Here is an 18,500-nt window from a genome sequence, read left to right on the forward strand (position 1 = left end):
TGGTTCGCACAGAAGCTAGTCCCACTCCGTAGGCGTGCTGGGGCGCACTGAACAGGTGGAGAACCACTGCACTGGATTCGTTAAGCTCAACAAATATTTGCCGAGTGACTACCAGGTCCTAAAGACTGCGCAATGGTAAGCAAATTCACACACATCTTTCCTCAGAGCTTTGAGTTTCTGGGGGAAGTAAACTTTTGTAATCATAATGACCATGCTAACAATCAAGCACAGAACTCCAGGGAGCCCTAGAAGGAAAGAACAGAGGTGTAAGAACCTGTGACCAATTTAACTTAGGACGCAGGGAGGATTCTTGGACCAAGTACACAGTCAGGAAACCTCCCTCCTTCGTTACCTGGCTCTAAACCTCGGTGGGGTTCACAGCACCGTGCCAATCGGCACCTCTATAAATCCGGGTCTCAGCCATGGAACCACAGGGCTGTCGGCCCCCTTCTCTGAGCCTCGGCGCCTTCACCCCTCTGCTCTCACCAGACACTGCCCTCGAGCCCACCGTCCCCCCAGCCCACTTCATTCTCAGGCAGGCCCTTTACCAGCAATTCTTCCCAGGGACGAAGTACCTCCGCCCTGCCCAAGTAGGGTCCCCCCCGATGACGAACTCCAAACCCATCACGGCAATCAGATCCTCTGCTGTAGCATCAACCTCCCTTCTCTGCAAGTTCAGTCCCTTTCAACTGGGTCCTTCTCCTCAGCACAGAAGCCCGTGCAAGATTCTATTAAGACAAAGCCGTCCTTCCGCCTCCGCCCTCTGTCCCCAGGTACCATTCGCCACTTCCTCACCCCAAGTCCCCAGGCATTCTGCCCTGTCCCCACCACTCCCTTGACCGTCGTCTCACCGATGACCTAACTGCCAAATCCAACAGACACTTGCCATGATTCTCATCCTGCACACCCCACCTCTCTGCGACCTCTGTTGCGACTGCAACACCCCACCCTCTCTCCAGTTCTGGTTCTCGGTCTTTCCCGTGCTTCTCTGCCTCCCTCCCACCGCTGATCACCGATGCTCCCTGGGGATCTACCCCGACCCTCTTCTCAACTCTACACCCTCCCGAGGCAGCTCCACCAGGTCAAGGTCTGCGGCTGACGCCACAATCTAAGTGCCAGTGATCCACAGACCCACCCCCATAGTTCTTTTCTTAGCTTCCTCCGTCCATCTGCCTAACACACATTGCTCGCTAGTGGCCCAGAGGGACCTCCAGTTAACTATGCCCAGAACAAAACGCGAAGCAAATTTGCTCTGCCTTTGTACTGTCCCTATACTGATCACAACACCACTGTGCAGCCTATTATCTGAAGGAGAAATGCGGGAGTAATCCTAAATGTCTCCCCCTCAGTCACATGGCCCCAACCCTACCCCAACTCCAAACTCAGCTCCCCCCTGGGGTGCCTGGGTGGCTCAGTCGGTTAAGCATCTGACTCTTGGTTTAGCTCAGGTCATGATCTCACAGTTTGTGAGTTCGAGCCCCACATCAGGCTCCAAGCTAATGGTGCAGAGCCTGCTTGGGTTTCTCTCTCTCTCTCTCTCTCTCTCTCTCTCTCTCTCTCTCTGCCCCTCTCTAGAGATAAATAATAAATAGACTTTAAAAAAGTCATCTTTCCCTGGGAAAGACTCTGGAACCCTTCAGGTCATCTCTATCCCCACCCCCACTATGACTAAATTCAGGCCCTCGCTCGTCGTATCTGATCTCCAATGTGAACAGAGTCACCACCGCATCCCAGAGCCTATCACAGGGCCTGATACACAAAAGCTCACTAAATATTTGATCAATTCAGTTTTATAAAAGAGGATTCCTTTCCTCTCTTCAACTTCATCCCTTCCCCACCTGCTACCTAAAAGCTAATTCTTTATAACATGGAAACCATCAAAAACTGGTTCAAACACACAAGAGTGGTTAAATAAACGAAGTGTGGTACTTGACTCTGAAGTTATTATGCAGCTAATGTTTTCAAAGAAACATGTAACTCAAAATGTGCATACTCAAAGATAAATATATTAACAGAAAAAAGGCACTGAAACTAAACATATTTTATCATTCCAATTTTTATTGTAAATATTCACACGTATGAGGAGTAAAAGACAGTACGAAATATGAGCAGATCTCACTGAGATGCGGGATTACCGCACTGCTCCGCACACTTCAGGTATTCTAGAACAAACGTGTTCTGCTTTCATAATTAGAGCAAGTATTTTCAGAGAAATCTGTACAAATGTTAACAGACTATCTTCTTCACGTACAAAGTAGGAAACATTTTCTTCTCTCCCCGAAGTTCCACATTTACACACATGCCTGGAGTCGCAAAGCTGGGTGTGAGTCTCAGATGTGATCACTATTCCTGGAGAAACAAAGCAGCAGACACCTGCAAGATGAAAATACGCCTCCAGCCGCTGAACTGCTCGGTGCGCTCGTGAGCTACATATCGGATGAGGGTCCCTGTAAATAACACTTCGTCCCAAAACACTACAATTATTTGGCCTATGCGTATTTAAACAAAATACTGCTTTAAAAGCCAACGGCTAAAGGAAAGCGGCACTTACAACGATCCTATTACAACACGGCAATGATCTCAGCAAGCAGCATTTACAAGTACACAAACCCGCGTAGGCAGGACTCTGTTTTATGCTTTTATTCTGGTGTGACAAATGTACAGTCACTGATTTTGAAGAGTCCTTCACGGTGACTTAGACTAAACAAACCAAGAATTGCAATTATTTACCTCAAAGGGGGAAGTATGTAGCACAAAGCAGTAAGATATTAAATTTCATGTAAGGTACGAAATTTATACTCTTTTCTGCAGAGAAGGGAACAGAAAAACTGGCATGAATTTCCAGGTGTGTTAAGACAAAGCGTAAAAGGACGCACCATTAAATTAAGAGTCACAGAAAATTCTGTTCACGGTCACCACTGGTAGAACGCGAATCTATGGCGTCAGAGGCCACGGTACGGTCACCGCTGAAGGAACAGTAGGAGGGCAGTCACTGCAGGGAACGTGGGGGCCTCTGGGGTGCTGGTAGCATCCTCAACAAGTTAGTAGTTAAACGCACATTTGATTTTGAGAATTCACTGAGTTCTACACTCAGGATTTGCTCTTTTCCGCATATACCCTACGCTTCGATTAAAAAGTTAAAACCGAACTGATCCATGCCCATAGTGGGTTCTGGAGTCAAACTGATAGGGGTCCAAATCATTCCAGCAACGCGCCACGGGGAGGTGGGCAAGTTCATCACTCAGAGCTTCGGTCTATCCGTACGCTGGGGGAGGGACTCAATCACAAGGCAGGTGGCTGGCACACGTCCCCACTCGCCTGCACAGTCACACAATCACTGGACAAACAGTTTAAAATATTTTAGCAGTTTACACACTGTATTTTGAGTGGTGGAAAGCAGAAAGGAATGCAAATGTTTTGCTGGGAACTAAAACTGATCAACGAAAGTCATGGCAAATGCACAGGACATCATGAGAAGCGTGAAGTGACAAAAGGAAAACCAGACGACTGAACACAGACAAATACCAACGAGCTACTTTAAATACTGTGTCCCCTCAGACAGCAAGTCTGCACTGACGATTCCCACACCAAAAAGCAAAGCCTAACGTTCTTTAAAAAGCATCACTATTGGGCGCCTGGGTGGCTCAGTTGGTTGAGCGTCTGACTCTCAGTTTTGGCTGAGGTCATGGTCTCATGGTTTGTGAGTTCAAGTCCCATATCGGGCTCTGTGCTGCTGACAGCTCGGAGCGTGCTTGGGATTGACTGATTGATTGATTGATTGATTCTCTCTCTCACTCTCGCTCTCTCTGCCCCTGCTGTGCTGTGTGCTCAAAATAAAGAAATAAACTTAAAAAAAAAAGCTCACTATTATTCACTTGGAAGAGGTGCAAGTTAGGCTGTGCTCTAAACAAAATTCTCAAAAAGGCAACTCCTGACTTACAACAGTAGTACAAAGTCAGTGGGGTCGACAGGGACCAACCTAGAAACAGCAGCAGAAGTGCAACCCCTTAGAGATAAACATGTGAGAACAGAAAGTAGTCTGGGGAGCAGGACTGTGGGGCAGAACTTATTATTTTTTTTAATGTTGACTTATTTTTGAGAGAGAGAGAGAGAGAGAGAGAGAGAGAGCGAGAGAGAGGGAGAGAGCACGCATACGAGAGGGGAGGGGCAGAGATAGAGAATCCCAAGCAGGGTCTGTGCTGTCAGAGCAGAGCCTGACTCGGGGCTCGAATCCATGAACCATGAGATCATGACTTGAACCGAAATCAAGAGCTGGACACTTGACTGACTGAGCCACCTATGTGCCCCAGAACTTGGTTTTTGTTATAAATCACGTAATATTTGAGTTTTAAATCTATGCACACTTATGAAACAAAATATATTGTTTTATGCACATTTTAAGGATTAGGTACCCCTAATACCCAAGGATAAGGGTTTTTGTAGATCACAAAACTTTCTGGTGGGAAGTAGCCTTAAGAACACATCTTTGAGGGGCGCCTGGGTGGCTCAGTAGGTTAAGCGTCCGACTTTGGCTCAGGTCATGATCTCACGGTCCGTGGGTTCGAGCCCCGCGTCGGGCTCTGTGCTCACAGCTCAGAGCCTGGAGCCTGTTTCCGATTCTGTGTCTCCCTCTCTCTCTGCCCCTCCCCCGTTCATGCTCTGTCTCTCTCTGTCTCAAAAATAAATAAACGTTAAAAAAAAAATTAAAAAAAAAAAAAAAGGACCACATCTTTGCGTTCAGCTCCCACACGATACACATGAGGGGCAGAAGTGGCAGAGCCAGCAGCAGAAGCCCACCCACCCCGCCCCCCAGGCTCTGCCCGATGACATCATCCCAGGCTGTCGGCAAGAGCCAGAGCTCGAACTACTCAGGAGATGGGGGCGGGGGGGGGGCGGGGGCTGCCCCCGTACGGGAGCGACTGCCCTGGAGAGAGGGTTGAGCAGCCAGCAAGTAGGAATACTACTGCTCTAGGAATACTACTGGTAAGATACAAGACCCGCTGAATCGCACTGTTCTGATCATACACTGACCTGTTCGGGGATTTTCACCATGAATAAGACAGCTGCGTCACGTGTCTCACCTGTTAAAATGGGCGAAGCGCCCAGGTAGCGCCAATGCCAAGGTAACACTGTCCTGGCGCTCTGACAGGGATACAAGCAGATCACGAAGCAAGAGTCCCTGGCTTAAGCGAGAGCAAGGGAAGAAGTCCCAGAAAAGGGGTGTTTTACTTTAAGTCGAGCCTGCAAGCGTCTGTAGCATACTGGGTCCAGAGAATGCAAGGAAGAGGCTTCGGTCTCCTACTTTCTTGGTCAGAGTCTCCTTTTAAACCACTATCAGGCAACAGGTTTGTAGGGCAGACAGGGGACTTGGCTCCCCCAGCCTCCGCCTAAGCTCCCTGGAGAGGATGGCTACCTCATCCTGCTAGTTTCATCTGGTGGTTACAGTCCCATCTCACCTGCCTGAAAGACGGGGCGGCCTGGGCCTGCGGACGGCTGACTCTTCCTTCACAGAGCGCACGGACCCTGTCACCTGCCACACAGTATCCTAGCCAACGCTCCTCAAGAGCACCAACCTTCCCAGACTATGGCATCAGGAAACAACTGTGTTTCTGTTTCACTGAACTAGCAATCTGCAAGTATTTATGAAGTACCTACTATGTGCTAAGCACTATAGCACATCGGGAACTGCCTCTTGGAGAGTTCTGGAAAGGCAGTCTCACTTGTACCTCTTCCAGACAATGCAGCACCGACATAGGACCGACAAGGGACTCAGACCAGAGGGGCAAAAACTAATCAGTCACCAAGAATCAGACACTGTGGGGGGAATGATAAGGACATCTGTCTTTAAGAGTAGAAAGGTGCTGATTCCTTTTCTAATGCATAGATGAGGAGGTCATAAAAGTTCCACTCCAATCATTTTCTCAAGGAATCCCTGTAAATTTCTTTGGGTATCAGTTATCCACACACAATTCCACAATCTACAGCAACAGCCCTAATCTCTCTCCAGAACTGCTGACACAGGGACGCCTGGGTGGCTCAGTCGGTTGAGCGTCCAACTTCGGCTCAGGTCACGATCTCATGGTTCGTGAGTTTGAGCCCCGTGTCCAGCTCACTGCTGTCAGCCTGTTGGCACAGGGCCCACTTTGGATCCTCTCTCTTCCCCTCCCCTGCTTACACCCCCCCCCCAAAATAAATAAATACTTTAAAAAAAAAAAAGAATTGTTGATACAAAAATCCTGGCTGCCTGGACACTCACACAAGACATAAAGATTATCAGCAGAGAAGAGGCAAGATTAAAAAAGGGCTACAGGGGGACTTAGGGCTCTTCTTCCCAAAATCACAGATGCTCCCCTGCCCAGAATCTTCTGCAGGGACACCAGACCACAAGCACACCCATCAGTGGTATCACAAGCAGCACACCATTTCTTAGTAACGACCAAGACGTCATTCCGTGGGAACACTGTCTGCCTGCACATGATGCAAATGTGTCCTCGGAGGGTGACCAAGCCGTGAGAGTTCTCGCAGGAAGAAGCGGAAGATCAGCACTCTGAGCAATGATGAAGACAGCACAGTGCAAGGTTGAGGGCACAGGCTCTGGGGCAGGACTACCTGGTCCCACACTTTCTACTTGGGACGCCTTAGCCACATGCCTCATTCTTACCTGTACGTATGTCGTGACCACTGTAACGACCCCAGATGAGTCCGCCCTGCAATGTGTGGTCAGCAAACATTTTGCTGCTGTTACGATCCTTAGAAAGGCACCACAGCACAGTCCTCATGAGCACGGACGACTGAGCTGCAGCCCCAGCCTGCCCACCTGCTGGCCGTGTGACCTTGGACAGTTACTACTCTCTGCACTTTGGTTTTCTTGGTAGAAATCAGAATAATAATAGTATCTCAGAGTTTTGCCAAGGAGAAATCAAGTCACGCTGAATCTTTTAGAACAGTGTCTGGTTGAAAGGTTTACTATCTACTTCTGATTCATCACGTGGCTGCTTTCAGGAGAAGTTCCTTCCTTCTCTTCCTCCAACTTTCCTTTCAAAAAATAAGCCTAGAAATGTACGTAACATATAATGGTTTCACCAACGGAGCTATGCTAAGTACCGGTGAAGGCTGTCAGCAGCTTGCATTATAATTTTATGTTTCTGTCCAGAAAATAAGCACCCATCTGCTCTGTACAGTCTGAGGTCAGGCATCTCGATGAGCTTTCTGACAGTTCATCAGTCTTGAGTTAATCAAAAATGCTTGAGACAAAAAAATCTGCATTCACGATGAAGAGCCTAAAATAATTATATGTATGCGTGTGTGTGTGCGTGTGCGTGTGTATTTAATCAGTAAAGTCATGGGACAGTCAGAAAACAAAACAGCAATGGTCCGTGTAAGACTCTTCTTCTGAGTCAGAACTTGGCAAACTCTCAGTGAAGGACCAGACACTACGTTAGGCTCTGTGGCCGTATGATCTCTGGGGCAATTACTCGACTCCGCTGTTGTAATACAAAAGCACAAATGAACAAGCATGGCTGTTCTCCCTGAATTTGTTTATGGACACTGAAAATGGAATGTCCTCTAATTTTCACATGCCATGAGATAGTCTTTCGAGTTTTTTCTTCAGCCATTAAAAATATTCATTCATTTTCATCCATTCATTCATTCTTAGTTCAAGGGCTGTCCAAAAAGCTATCATCTCAGGTCAGATTTGGCAAAGAGGCCATAGTTTACCAACCCCTGTTCTAGACGACTTCGAAAGAATTAGTACATCAACATGGTGCCCAGAACCAAATGAAGAGAAGAAAGCATTAATCTGTCCCAAAGCCTAGAAGTCTACGTCCTCTGACCTCCCCTGACCAAGCCCTGAACCATGATGACAGCACCTTTCTCAAGACACCCCACTCTGCAGGCTCACCTCCCACCCTCGAAAACACGCTCTCCTAGCCCATCCCAAACACACTTTGCCACACTCTGGACTGAATGCGCCAATTTCTGAAGAGTCTGCCTGACTCACTGCCTCCTCCTGTACCTCCCCAATCTTCTGAAATGCGGCTTCTACCCACACACCCCTGCACGGAAGCGGTCCCAGTCAGAATGACAGTCACCCATCTCAACGACCTCTTCCTTATCCTTCAAGGTTCTCCACCTGTCTGCAGCGTCCGACTCTCAATCAGCCCATTCTTCTTGGAACCCTTCTGTTCCGGCTCCCTACCCGGCACTCCACGTCTCCCTACCTTTCTTACCTTCTAGTCCGACTACCTACTCGCTCTGGAGGAAGCAGTCCTACAAGGTTCAGACCTAGAACTAAACTTTCCTTCCTAAAGGTCTCATGCACACTCACGTTTTACTGTCACCTCCCTGTAAATAGCCCCAAATATCTCCACAGCTCCACTGGAAGACAACCTGTTGGTACTAGAAATTCAACAAGCCCCAAATCAAATTTCACATCTTCCTCAAATCAAACTCCTCTTCCTACTTCCCTTTCAACTGTTATCCAGATTCGAAATCCCTGAGTTATCTACATATAAACTCTGATAATCCACTTATAATAGCGTAATAAATGCATATAAACTACTTAGAGGTAAATTTAACAAAAACAGATGCAAGACCTGCACACTGAAAACTACAAAACGTTGCTGACGGAAATTAAGTAACCCTGAATGAACGGAGAGGTATACTACGCTCACGGAGCAGAAGGTTCAGTGTTGTTAAGACATCAGCTCTCCCCAAACCGATCTACCCTCCGACACCATCCCAATAAAAATTTCGGCAGATTTTTTGGTAGACCATAATAAGATGATTCTAAAACTTGCATGGAAACACAAAGTGCCCAGAGTAGCCAAAGCAACTTGCAGGGGTGGGCGGGATAAGACAGGGGCAGCACTTCCGTGACTTGATTTCACGGCTTGCCACATGCCTGCAGTGGCTGGGACATCGTACCGGCATCAGGACATTCAGGGCAGCAGGCGGCCTGGACAGGTGGTTTGACAACCGTGCCACGGACTTCAAAAGGGAATGAGGAGAGGCCACGGGACAGCCACAACCAAGCATCCGTTCAGAACAAGTGAACACCTCTTGCACACCACACTATGCAGAAGTTAACTCACCTGAACGCGAGGGTTGAAAGTATAAAACCTGTACACTAAAAAACAGAAAAGTAACATTAGTGAGCTCAGATGAGGCACGGATTTCTTAAAGTGGATAAAAAGAATTAACGATGGAAGAAAAAATAAACTGGACTTTATAACATCTTTACCGCTGTTCTTTGAACATACAGAAAATGAGTAGAAAGCCGCAGACCAGCAGAAGATACCTGGGTAGTGTATTCCAACAAAGACTTGTACTCAGACTGTGTGAAGAACTCTTACAAGCCACACTAATAAAACAACTCAATAAAAAAGGACTACAGATTTGAACACTTCACCGAAGAAGACAAACACACACATAAAACGACGCGCACCATGAGTCGGGAAAGAAACGCACATTAAACTCACACTGACGTGCTGTTGCGCACCCACCAGGCGGCTACAACGAAAGTGTCGGCAGAGATGGGAGAGGTGAGAACGCACAACGGCACAGCCACTTTGCAAGAGTCCCGTGGGTTCTCAGAAAGTTAATCATACACTTGTCTTGTGACCCAGCAGTTCCACTCCCAGGTTAAGTTCCCAAGAGAAATGAGAACATGTCCCCACAAACAGGGAAGAACTCAAATGTCTAGCTGGCGAATGGACACAAACACACTACGGAAATATAACAGAATACCACGCTTCCACAAGGAGACGCAGACCACGGACTCGTACCACCTCGAAAGCAGCATGCCGAGTTCAAGAAGCCAGACACAAAGACGACAGGCCACAGAATTCCAGAGGGAGGTGGAGACAAGGCGAGCCACAGGGACAGAAAGCAGGCCAGTGGTTGCTGGAGGCCCAGGAATGGAGTGGATTAAAGCAGTCCAAGGGAGCTTTGTCGAGTTGCAGAAATGTTCTGCATCATGACGGCAGTGTGGTTCCACTACCATGAATATCTGTTCACTGACAAGTTAAAATTGGTGACTTTTACCATTTGTCGATCATGCCTTCATAAAACTAACCACACTCTCCCTCCGGGATGCACCCTGACACGCTTCTTTCTGCACACCATCACACCAACACTTCCCTGAGGCCTGCATCATTCACACACACGCAACCACCACCCTTCTCACACCTCCCTCATCACCGCTCCACACACAGCCACCGATCTTCCAGCCCAACAATTTCAGCCGGTTCTCCACCGGCGACAAAGGTACAAGCTTCCCTCTGGGGCATGCCGGCTCCTCTAAGAAGTTTCTGGAGGGTAGGACGTGTCTTGCTTATCTCTGTATTCTACTTTGTACAGCTCTGCTATTCACACTAATCCAGCAGTACTCTGAACTGTGTGGCATGGTCTCTGAGCTTTCAGAAACCGCACACGAATGGAGAAATTTTAGAAATCTTACAACTTAATAGAGCAAACTACATGACACTGCCTACTGTGGTAGGCTGAGAAATGCCCCGTTTAATATCCACGTCCTAATCCCTGGAGCCTGGGATGTTACCTTTACCTGGCAAAAAAAAGGGGGGGGGGCGGTGGGGGGCAGGGAGCGTGCTCTGCAGATGTGATTGAATTGAGGAGTTTGAGACGGGTGTGATTACCCTGGATTATGCGGGCAGGACCTAAGTGCAAGTACACATGAACTTGTAAGAAGGAGCAGAGGGAGGGGGGCCTGGGGGGCTCAGTCAGTTAAGTGTCCAACTCTTGATTCCAGCTCAGGTCATCTCAGTTTATGGGATCGAGCCCTGTGTTGGGCTCTGCACTGACTGTGCGGACGGAGCCTGCTTGGAACTCTCTCTCTCCCTCTCTCTCTGCCCTTCCCTTGCTCACATGCGCCTCTGCCACTCAAAATAAATTTAAAAATAAAAAAAAAAAGGGGGGGAGCCGAGAAAGCTTTGACACACAGAGGAAAGGCCATATGAAGACAGGACAGAGAGACTTCAGGATGCTGGCTCTGGAGACTGACAAGCTGAGGGATGCTGGCAGCCACTGGGAGCAGGAAGAAGGAAAAGATTCTCTTCTAGAGGGAGACTACGAGCTGGGGGGCTCTTTCCTTTCAGCCCAGGGATACTGATTTTAGACTTCTGGCCTCCAGGACCAGGAGAGAATACATTTCTGTTGTTTCAAGCCACCCACCCAGTTGGGGGAAATTTTTTACAGCAGCGTAGGAAACTAACACACTCACCTTCACAAACAAAAGACTCGGTGTAGCAAAAGATTTCAAAGCCCTCACAGCTTCCTGCCACATTCATGTCAACAGCAAAGTTTTACATAGTGAATAAAATCTAGTTGCAACATTTTGCAATAAAAAGGAGGAATTGATATTTTTTGACATTTCGTATACCACTTAATTCTTCATCATCTCATAGTCTGACCAACATATCCCAAATAGTACAGTCCTTAACAAACAGAATTCAGTTAGGTTAAGTGGATTGCCTAAAACTCTACAATTAGCGAAAGGCCAACCCAAGATTTAAGATCCTCAGCCAAAGCCAATGTTCACGCCACTGTTCCATGCTGCCTAATTTCAGCTCCAGTATCAGGATAGCAAACACATTATTAATTCATTAAGCAGGAATTAAATGTGTTCAGCCCATTCCCCATCTTAAATGCAATTTCTATGCCCCTCTGCTTACTCCAATTCTAAACCAAACTGTGGGGGCGCCTGGGTGGCTCAGTCGGTTGAGCGTCCGACTTTGGCTCAGGTCATGATCTCACAGTCCATGGGTTCGAGCCCCGCGTCGGGCTCTGTGTTGACAGCTCAGAGCCTGGAGCCTGCTTCGGATTCTGTCTCTCCCTCTCTCTCTGCCCCTCCCCTGCTCATGCTCTGTCTATCTCTGTCTCTCAAAAATGAATGAACATTAAAAAAATAATAAATAAATAAATATTCTTAAAAAAATAAATAAATAAACCAAACTGTGCTTATCAAGTCTTTTTAGATGAACAAAATACTGGTATTTCCGATCATCATACTTCTATGGTTCTTACACTCCAGCTTCAATTTTACCAATGAATTAGTTTTCTTGTATAATTCTTTAATGACTAAGTGACTTTATCTCTACTCTTTATGTCCGTTAGCTAAAAGAAAAAATAATTATAAAAGCTGTGGTAACATCCTGTTTTGAGGACTTCAAGAATAATTTTTGTTTCAGGCGTATCTTCAGGTTTTCTACATCAAAATATCAACTCAGAAAATGCTATCGTCCTTCTTGGCATTAGAACAGATAAGTTCCTCACTGTTGGTAAATTACCACCACTATGACTTTTCTGTACCTGTCCCAATGCACATGAGAATTTTCTCTAACAGGGGTTAGTTGCCATTCATTAATCCAGAGTGGTAAATTAGGGGCACCTGGGTGGCTCAGTGGGTTGAGTGTCTGACTTTGGCTCAGGTCATGATCTCATGGTTTGCGAGTTCAAGCCCCACACTGGGCTCACTACTGTCAGCACAGAGCCCGTTTCAGATCCTTTGTCCCCCTCTCTCTGCCCCCACCCCCCCGCTTGCACTCTCTCAAAAATAAAAAACTTTAAAAGTGATAAATGGGGGGCCTGAGTGGCTCAGTCGGTTAAGTGTCCGACTTCAGCTCAGGTCATGATCTCGCGGTCCGTGGGTTCGAGCCCTGTGTCGGGCTCTGTGCTGACAGCTCAGAGCCTGGAGTCTGTTTCAGATTCTGTGTCTCCCTCTCTCTCTGTCTCAAAAATAAATAAATGTTAAAAAAAAAATTTTTTTTAAGTGATAAATGTAGGACAACTGTTTAGTAGAGAATATGAAATAAATGAGTGTATTTACTGTCGGGAACTCAGATTCACAACATACCCTATGGGAAAGGAAAAGGCAAAGAGGTCATTACCACCTGAGCACACAAAGGGAGAGTCAGGGCCATGTACCCCTTCCAGTCTGCACCTTCCTACTTCTCTCTCTTCCACCGTCTGGATATCATCAAAAATATGATGGTGCTAAGAGATTTTCTAATATTTTGACTTTTTGCCCTTCAAAAAAACCTAGCAATTGTAACGGTCATAACTTGAATGTTCTGACAAAGTCCAAAAGCCATTATTTAACCAAAGTTTGCTTTAAAGACTCCTTTGGGGACTCCCGGGGGGCTCAGTCGGTGGACAGTCCAACTTTGGCTCAGGTCATGATCTCGCAGTTCATGAGTTTGAGCCCCACGTAGGGCTCTCTGCTGTCAGTGCACAGCCCACTCCGGATCCTCTGTCCCCTTCTCTCTCGGCCCCCTCCCCACTCGCACACACTCTCTCTCTCAAAAATGAATAAACATTTAAAAACTAAAATAAAAATTTTTTAAATAATGAATAAAATAAAACCTCCTTTTACTCCAGTTACAGATGAAAGTTACTAACCAGGACTCCTTAGGTAGGAAAGATTACCTTAATATACATGTATTTATATGTACACACACACACACACACACACACACACACACACACACGCACCACGTATCTCCACATGGATAGGTGGATCCCCACACACATACATATCTAGTAAACTGTTACGGGCGCCTGGGGGGCTCAGTCAGCTAAGCATCTGACTCTTGATTTTAGCTCAGGTCATGGTCTCACAGTCGAGATCGAGCCTCGTGTTGGGCTCCATGCCTGCTAGGGATTCTCTCTCTCTCTCTGCCCCCACCCCAAATAAAGAAAGAAAGAAAGAAAGAAGCATTAAAAAAAATAAAAACATAAAACCGGATTCAACGAAACCATGTTTTATTCAATAATGCCTCAGCCTGGGAGAGATGTTTTGTGGGGCATGTTGCTCCGCACTGAAGCTGAGTGATGCACAAACCTGGGTCTTTAAAAGCTCCCGGGGACTCTAGGGCACAGGGTTCTCCGTGTTGACAGTCACTAGTGAGCACGGATGGAGGCGCGGCGGCAGAGAGGAACGCGTCAGAGCCGCACAGGTTTGGTGACCGAATGCAGGTCACTGGCTTGACGATGTGGCGGGACGGTGGTGCCGTCAGTCGTCAACCTTTTAGAGAAAATCAGTGACCGCAAGGCGCAACAGGCAGGCGCTGCTGAGAGGCTGTGCCGCCCCGTCCACTCCACAGTCCCATTAAGGCTGCGACTGTCACCCCAGCACGGTGGCTTGCGCCCAAGAGGAAGGAGATACACTTCCCTGAATGTAACCCAGCTCTGTGAAATCTTGTCACAAATGCCACAAATCAGTGGCATGACACACATCTTTCAAAACCTCACTCTGTCCAGCCCTGATCACAGGGACACTCAGTAAATACTAGCTAACTAGCTAATTCTCACCCAAATGCCAGGCCGACTGCAAACGCTTCTAACTCCTCGCGAAGACATAGCCGCTGGACACGGCGAAGTATGTCCAAACCTGAGGTCAAGACGCTGGTCCTCGAACCTGCTCTTCCTCCTCCTGTTAACAGCCCAGCCATAATCCGAGTCATCCAGACCCAGAACCCTCGAGTCATCTCTACTCCGTCTCTTGTCAACATGCAAACAGGTTTCAGAAGTCCTGTCTTTCACGCCTTCTGTAAACGTCGCTCCTATCAGTTCTCGCCAGCTGTGGAAGGACTCGCCGCAGGCTGTGCCAGCCCCCTCCTCCCAGGTCACCCTCTACCCTGCAGACATGCCCACGCGCCTCCAAGGATTCTAGTGGTGCCACCACCTTGTCACTATCCATGACCAACAGGGTACAATCCAAGCACTTACCAATCCCTTCGTAACCTGCCCCTCAACACACGAAGAGTGTGTTCCTTCCATCACGAAGAGTGACCGCTCCCCACTCCCGTCTCCCCGAGAGCTCCGTTTTCCAAATCACAGCTAAGGCCTGCCCTGAGCTCCCCAAACATGCTTCCTGCCACTCCATACTTCCTTCAGTAGTTTCTTGTGCGTGCTTCTCACCTCCCTCCTGGACTGCAGAACTCCTGTGGAGAAGCTCTAGGTCTGGCTTCTCTTTTCTAACGCCACCACTCCCTCCCCCCACCCTCCCCTCCAAACTCATCCCATCCTCCACCCCGCCGTGCCTTGCCAGGTAAGAGTTCAATAAATGCCCCAGGCCCTTGGCCCACCGCCATTCAGCAAGAGACACTGACCCTAGGAACTCTCATTCTGTTGGGCATGATGTCAATCATCACGACCATGTCTCCACCACAGCAACTTGCCTTGCCAGTGACTGAACCTGTCTCTCTCTCCCGGCACATCCACGGCCACTGCAGCGAACGGGTCTTCCTTCCTTCTGTTCTTTCTTTTTAAAGATTTTATTTTTAAGTAATCTCTACACCCAATGCAGGGCTCAAACTTAGAACCCCAAGACCAAGAGTCACACACTCTACCGACTGAGCCGGCCAGGAGCTCCGAACTTTCTTCGTGGGGGTAAAAAAAAAAAAAAAAAAAAAACAACACAGCTCAAGGAGAAAGGGAACAGGCACTGCTGGTGACAGAAGCAAGCAACAGGGAAGGCAGAAAACAGGCAGGAATGCTCCAGAGGGTACATAATTGTCAAAGGCCTGGGACAGACACTTGCTGAATGAGTAAAACAAGAAGCAAAATTAGAAAACTGGAAAGAGAGCAGTTTCTTCTTTCCCTATTTCTACAGCCTATACTGATGAAGCATTTTCTGGAACAGTGCTAGCCAACAGCACTTTCTGGAATGATACACGTGTCCTGTTCATCTGTGCCGTCTGCTAGGATGGGAGCCCCAAACCACACGGCTATGAAGCACCTGCAATTGGGGTACTGTGACTATGGAACTGATTTTTATCTTTTTTTAAATTTTTGTTTAATGTTTATTTATTTTTGAGAGACAGAGAGAGAGACAGAGCACGAGCAGGGGAGGGGCAGAGACAGGGAGAGTGACACAGAATCCGAAGCAGGCTCCAGGCTCCGAGCTGTCAGCACAGAGCCCCCAACACGGGGCTCGAACCCACAAGCCGTGAGATCATGACCTGAGCCAAAGTCGGACGCTTAACCGACTGAGCCACCCAGGCGCCCCTGAATTTTTATTTTTACTTAATTTAATCAAACTTAACTAGTCATATGTGGCTGGTGACTACTGTATTGGCCAGTGATTGTCCAGAATATTCAATGTCTTCACCTTAACTGCATTGTTGTCAAGAATATATTCCTGACCAAATTCCAGTAAGCTAATAAAAGTCCATGATCAATTTTCTGTTTAATAAACCGTTACATTTTTTTCCAACTTTCACCTTCATTTTGCTGAGGAAGGAAGGGAGCCCGTTTAACAGGAGACCAAGAAACAGGCTGCAAGTCAGGGTCAAAATGTCAGGCACTGGCTGCAAGTGTCCTTCTGCACCATTTATTCTGATCCTCCCTCAGCTACTTTTGAGACAGAAATGACCCCTCTTTTGAAGGTGAGGAAACAGAGACCGAGAGCAGTTAAGTAGCTTAGCTTGCCCATGGACACAGCTTGGTGACACTAGGGTTCAAACCCTCGTCCGACTGCAGACTGAGCTGACTGAGCTCTAAGCATTACACTTCAACTGCTAAAACTTAAACAGGCTGGGCTGGGTGAGAAGTAGGTTAGGGAGCTCCGGGCAGACTAATGTTATTCAGAGCACGTTAAAAGCTGGACCAGCCCGCTTCCTTGCCAAGAGACGAAGGATGTATCCAGGCAACTTCCCTTGATGTCCGGTAAATGACGCTCAATAGATCAACGGTTCTTTCCAATGCGTGATTCCAAGTCGGGAGAGACAGCAGTGAACAAGACAGAAGTCCCCGCCCTCATGAGGTTTATATTCTAGTAAAGCAATTTAAAAAATAACCAAGGAAGATCTCCAAAGAGGTGAGAACCGAACAGACACCCAAATAGATCAGTTAGCTGTGTGCAGAAACTGAGAGACCGTGCCAGGCCGTGGGGGCCACAAGGACAAAGATGGGAGACGCAGAAGCATGCTGGGAACGCACAAACAACAGCGAGGGTTGGCATGGCTGGAGCACGGTGGCTGAGAAGACGCGGGGAACGAGGCTGCTCTACTAACCGGGGGCAGACCTTGCTGGAACAGGCACTGGAAGGCTCTGGAATATATTTTAAGATCATGGAGAGCCACGGGAGTGGAGAGGGGGTGTGCAGGGCAGGTGTATAGAGAGGAGTGAAAGAGATGGGATCCGACTGATGTTTTAAAGGGAACAGTGGAAGCTGTAAAAGGAGGCTGTGAGTAAGCACAATCAAGGAGAAAAAGCAAAGCCGGAAGGACTTGTTTGAGTGACGAAGCAAGTTTAAATCAGCACTACAGCTACACGCGTAGAGCGGAAATGAAAACCAGTTTCAGGACAGATTTTAGCTAAATATTTCTGGTTAAACCAATACCCGCGGACAGACAGAAGGGAAAAAGGCTGGTTTCTCAAAGAGTCACACTGCAAGAAAAGCGTGTGCTCCGTCCCTCCAGGTTCTGTTTACTATTCCGAGGCCCCATCTCCCGCGTGTTCACACACTCGCAGCACCAACAAAACCCACTGTCGGGAAGTTCCCATAGGATGTGCTCACAGATAATCCACCTGTTACAGGCCAGAGATTTTTGCTATTTGTTTACATTTAAATGAGTATTTCAGAACAAGCGTGGACAGTTCTGACAAATTCTGATTAAGATACAAGCAGCATTAAACAACAATACACAAGGAGAAGCCCTTTCTAGCTACACTTGCCCTCCTCCACATAACACACACCTTCAGGTCAAGGGGCTAACTGGACTAGAATGCTTCCCTCATTCTTCCTAGCTGAAGTTTTGCAACATTGTTTGCCAAAAGCTGAAACCGGAACAAACTGGAACACAAGAAAAACTGTAAGTCAGAACCCCATGCCTATGCTTCTTACCTACCCGTGATCTCTTTGCCAATGTAACCCTGAAAGGACGTTTTGGGTCAGGTGCATCCTCCGCTAGCTAAATGGCCCTCAACGCGCCTGCAAGATGACCCATCGTCACACTCAGCCTGCAGGAGATCCCTGTGGCTGGAACCTGACTGCACAGGAGAGCAGGTGCTCAGCAAACCTGCTGAGTGCTAAGCCTGCAGCCGCACACTTCAGTCCTGGTAACGTGCTCGCCGACACTCCCCACTTCTCTTCCAGCACAGAAGCACCCACTTAAGGCCTTCCTCCTGCCGTCTATCCTGCCCTTCCATTCCACTGGCTGCCTGCGCCCAACATCCTGTGATTTACCCAAAAACCGGCTTCGTGGGATACCTGCACTTTCTTTCTGCTTTTTATGCCTCTTCTGCCTTCGATATTCGCCTCGAGTTACTACGTCGACCATGGTAAAGACCCAAGGCAAAAGCCGGGTGCCAGTCCCGGCCGTCTCCACAGCTTTGGCCCCAGTCTCTCTGTCTACGAAGTGTAAGTAACACACGCGCAGCCCTCCTTCACAAGGTTGTGCGCAAGTCTAGTCCAAAATGAGAAAAGCCTGCAAACTGCCATGCGCCGCCCAATTTTAAGATCCAAGGAAAGATGG

The 18,500-nt window shown here is 47.8% G+C and overlaps 1 protein-coding gene across 3 annotated transcripts in view; it reads right to left on the minus strand.

Annotated features, from left to right (window-relative positions):
* ANKFY1 (ankyrin repeat and FYVE domain containing 1) overlaps positions 1-18,500 on the minus strand; it is a 74,004-nt gene that overhangs the window by 54,671 nt on the left and 833 nt on the right. For 2 of the 3 annotated variants that reach the window (XM_019817008.3, XR_006589779.1), the window contains exon 1: positions 18,236-18,450. The exons of the other annotated variant lie outside the window; for it this stretch is intronic. In XM_019817008.3, the coding sequence (XP_019672567.1) occupies positions 18,236-18,305 (70 nt within the window). In that variant the 5' untranslated portion in view covers positions 18,306-18,450. Of the gene's footprint in view, positions 1-18,235; positions 18,451-18,500 lie in introns of those variants that run through there. 3 annotated transcript variants of the gene reach the window in all.

The sequence above is a fragment of the Felis catus genome, chromosome E1, assembly GCF_018350175.1.
Source record: "Felis catus isolate Fca126 chromosome E1, F.catus_Fca126_mat1.0, whole genome shotgun sequence".
NCBI lineage: Eukaryota > Metazoa > Chordata > Mammalia > Carnivora > Felidae > Felis > Felis catus.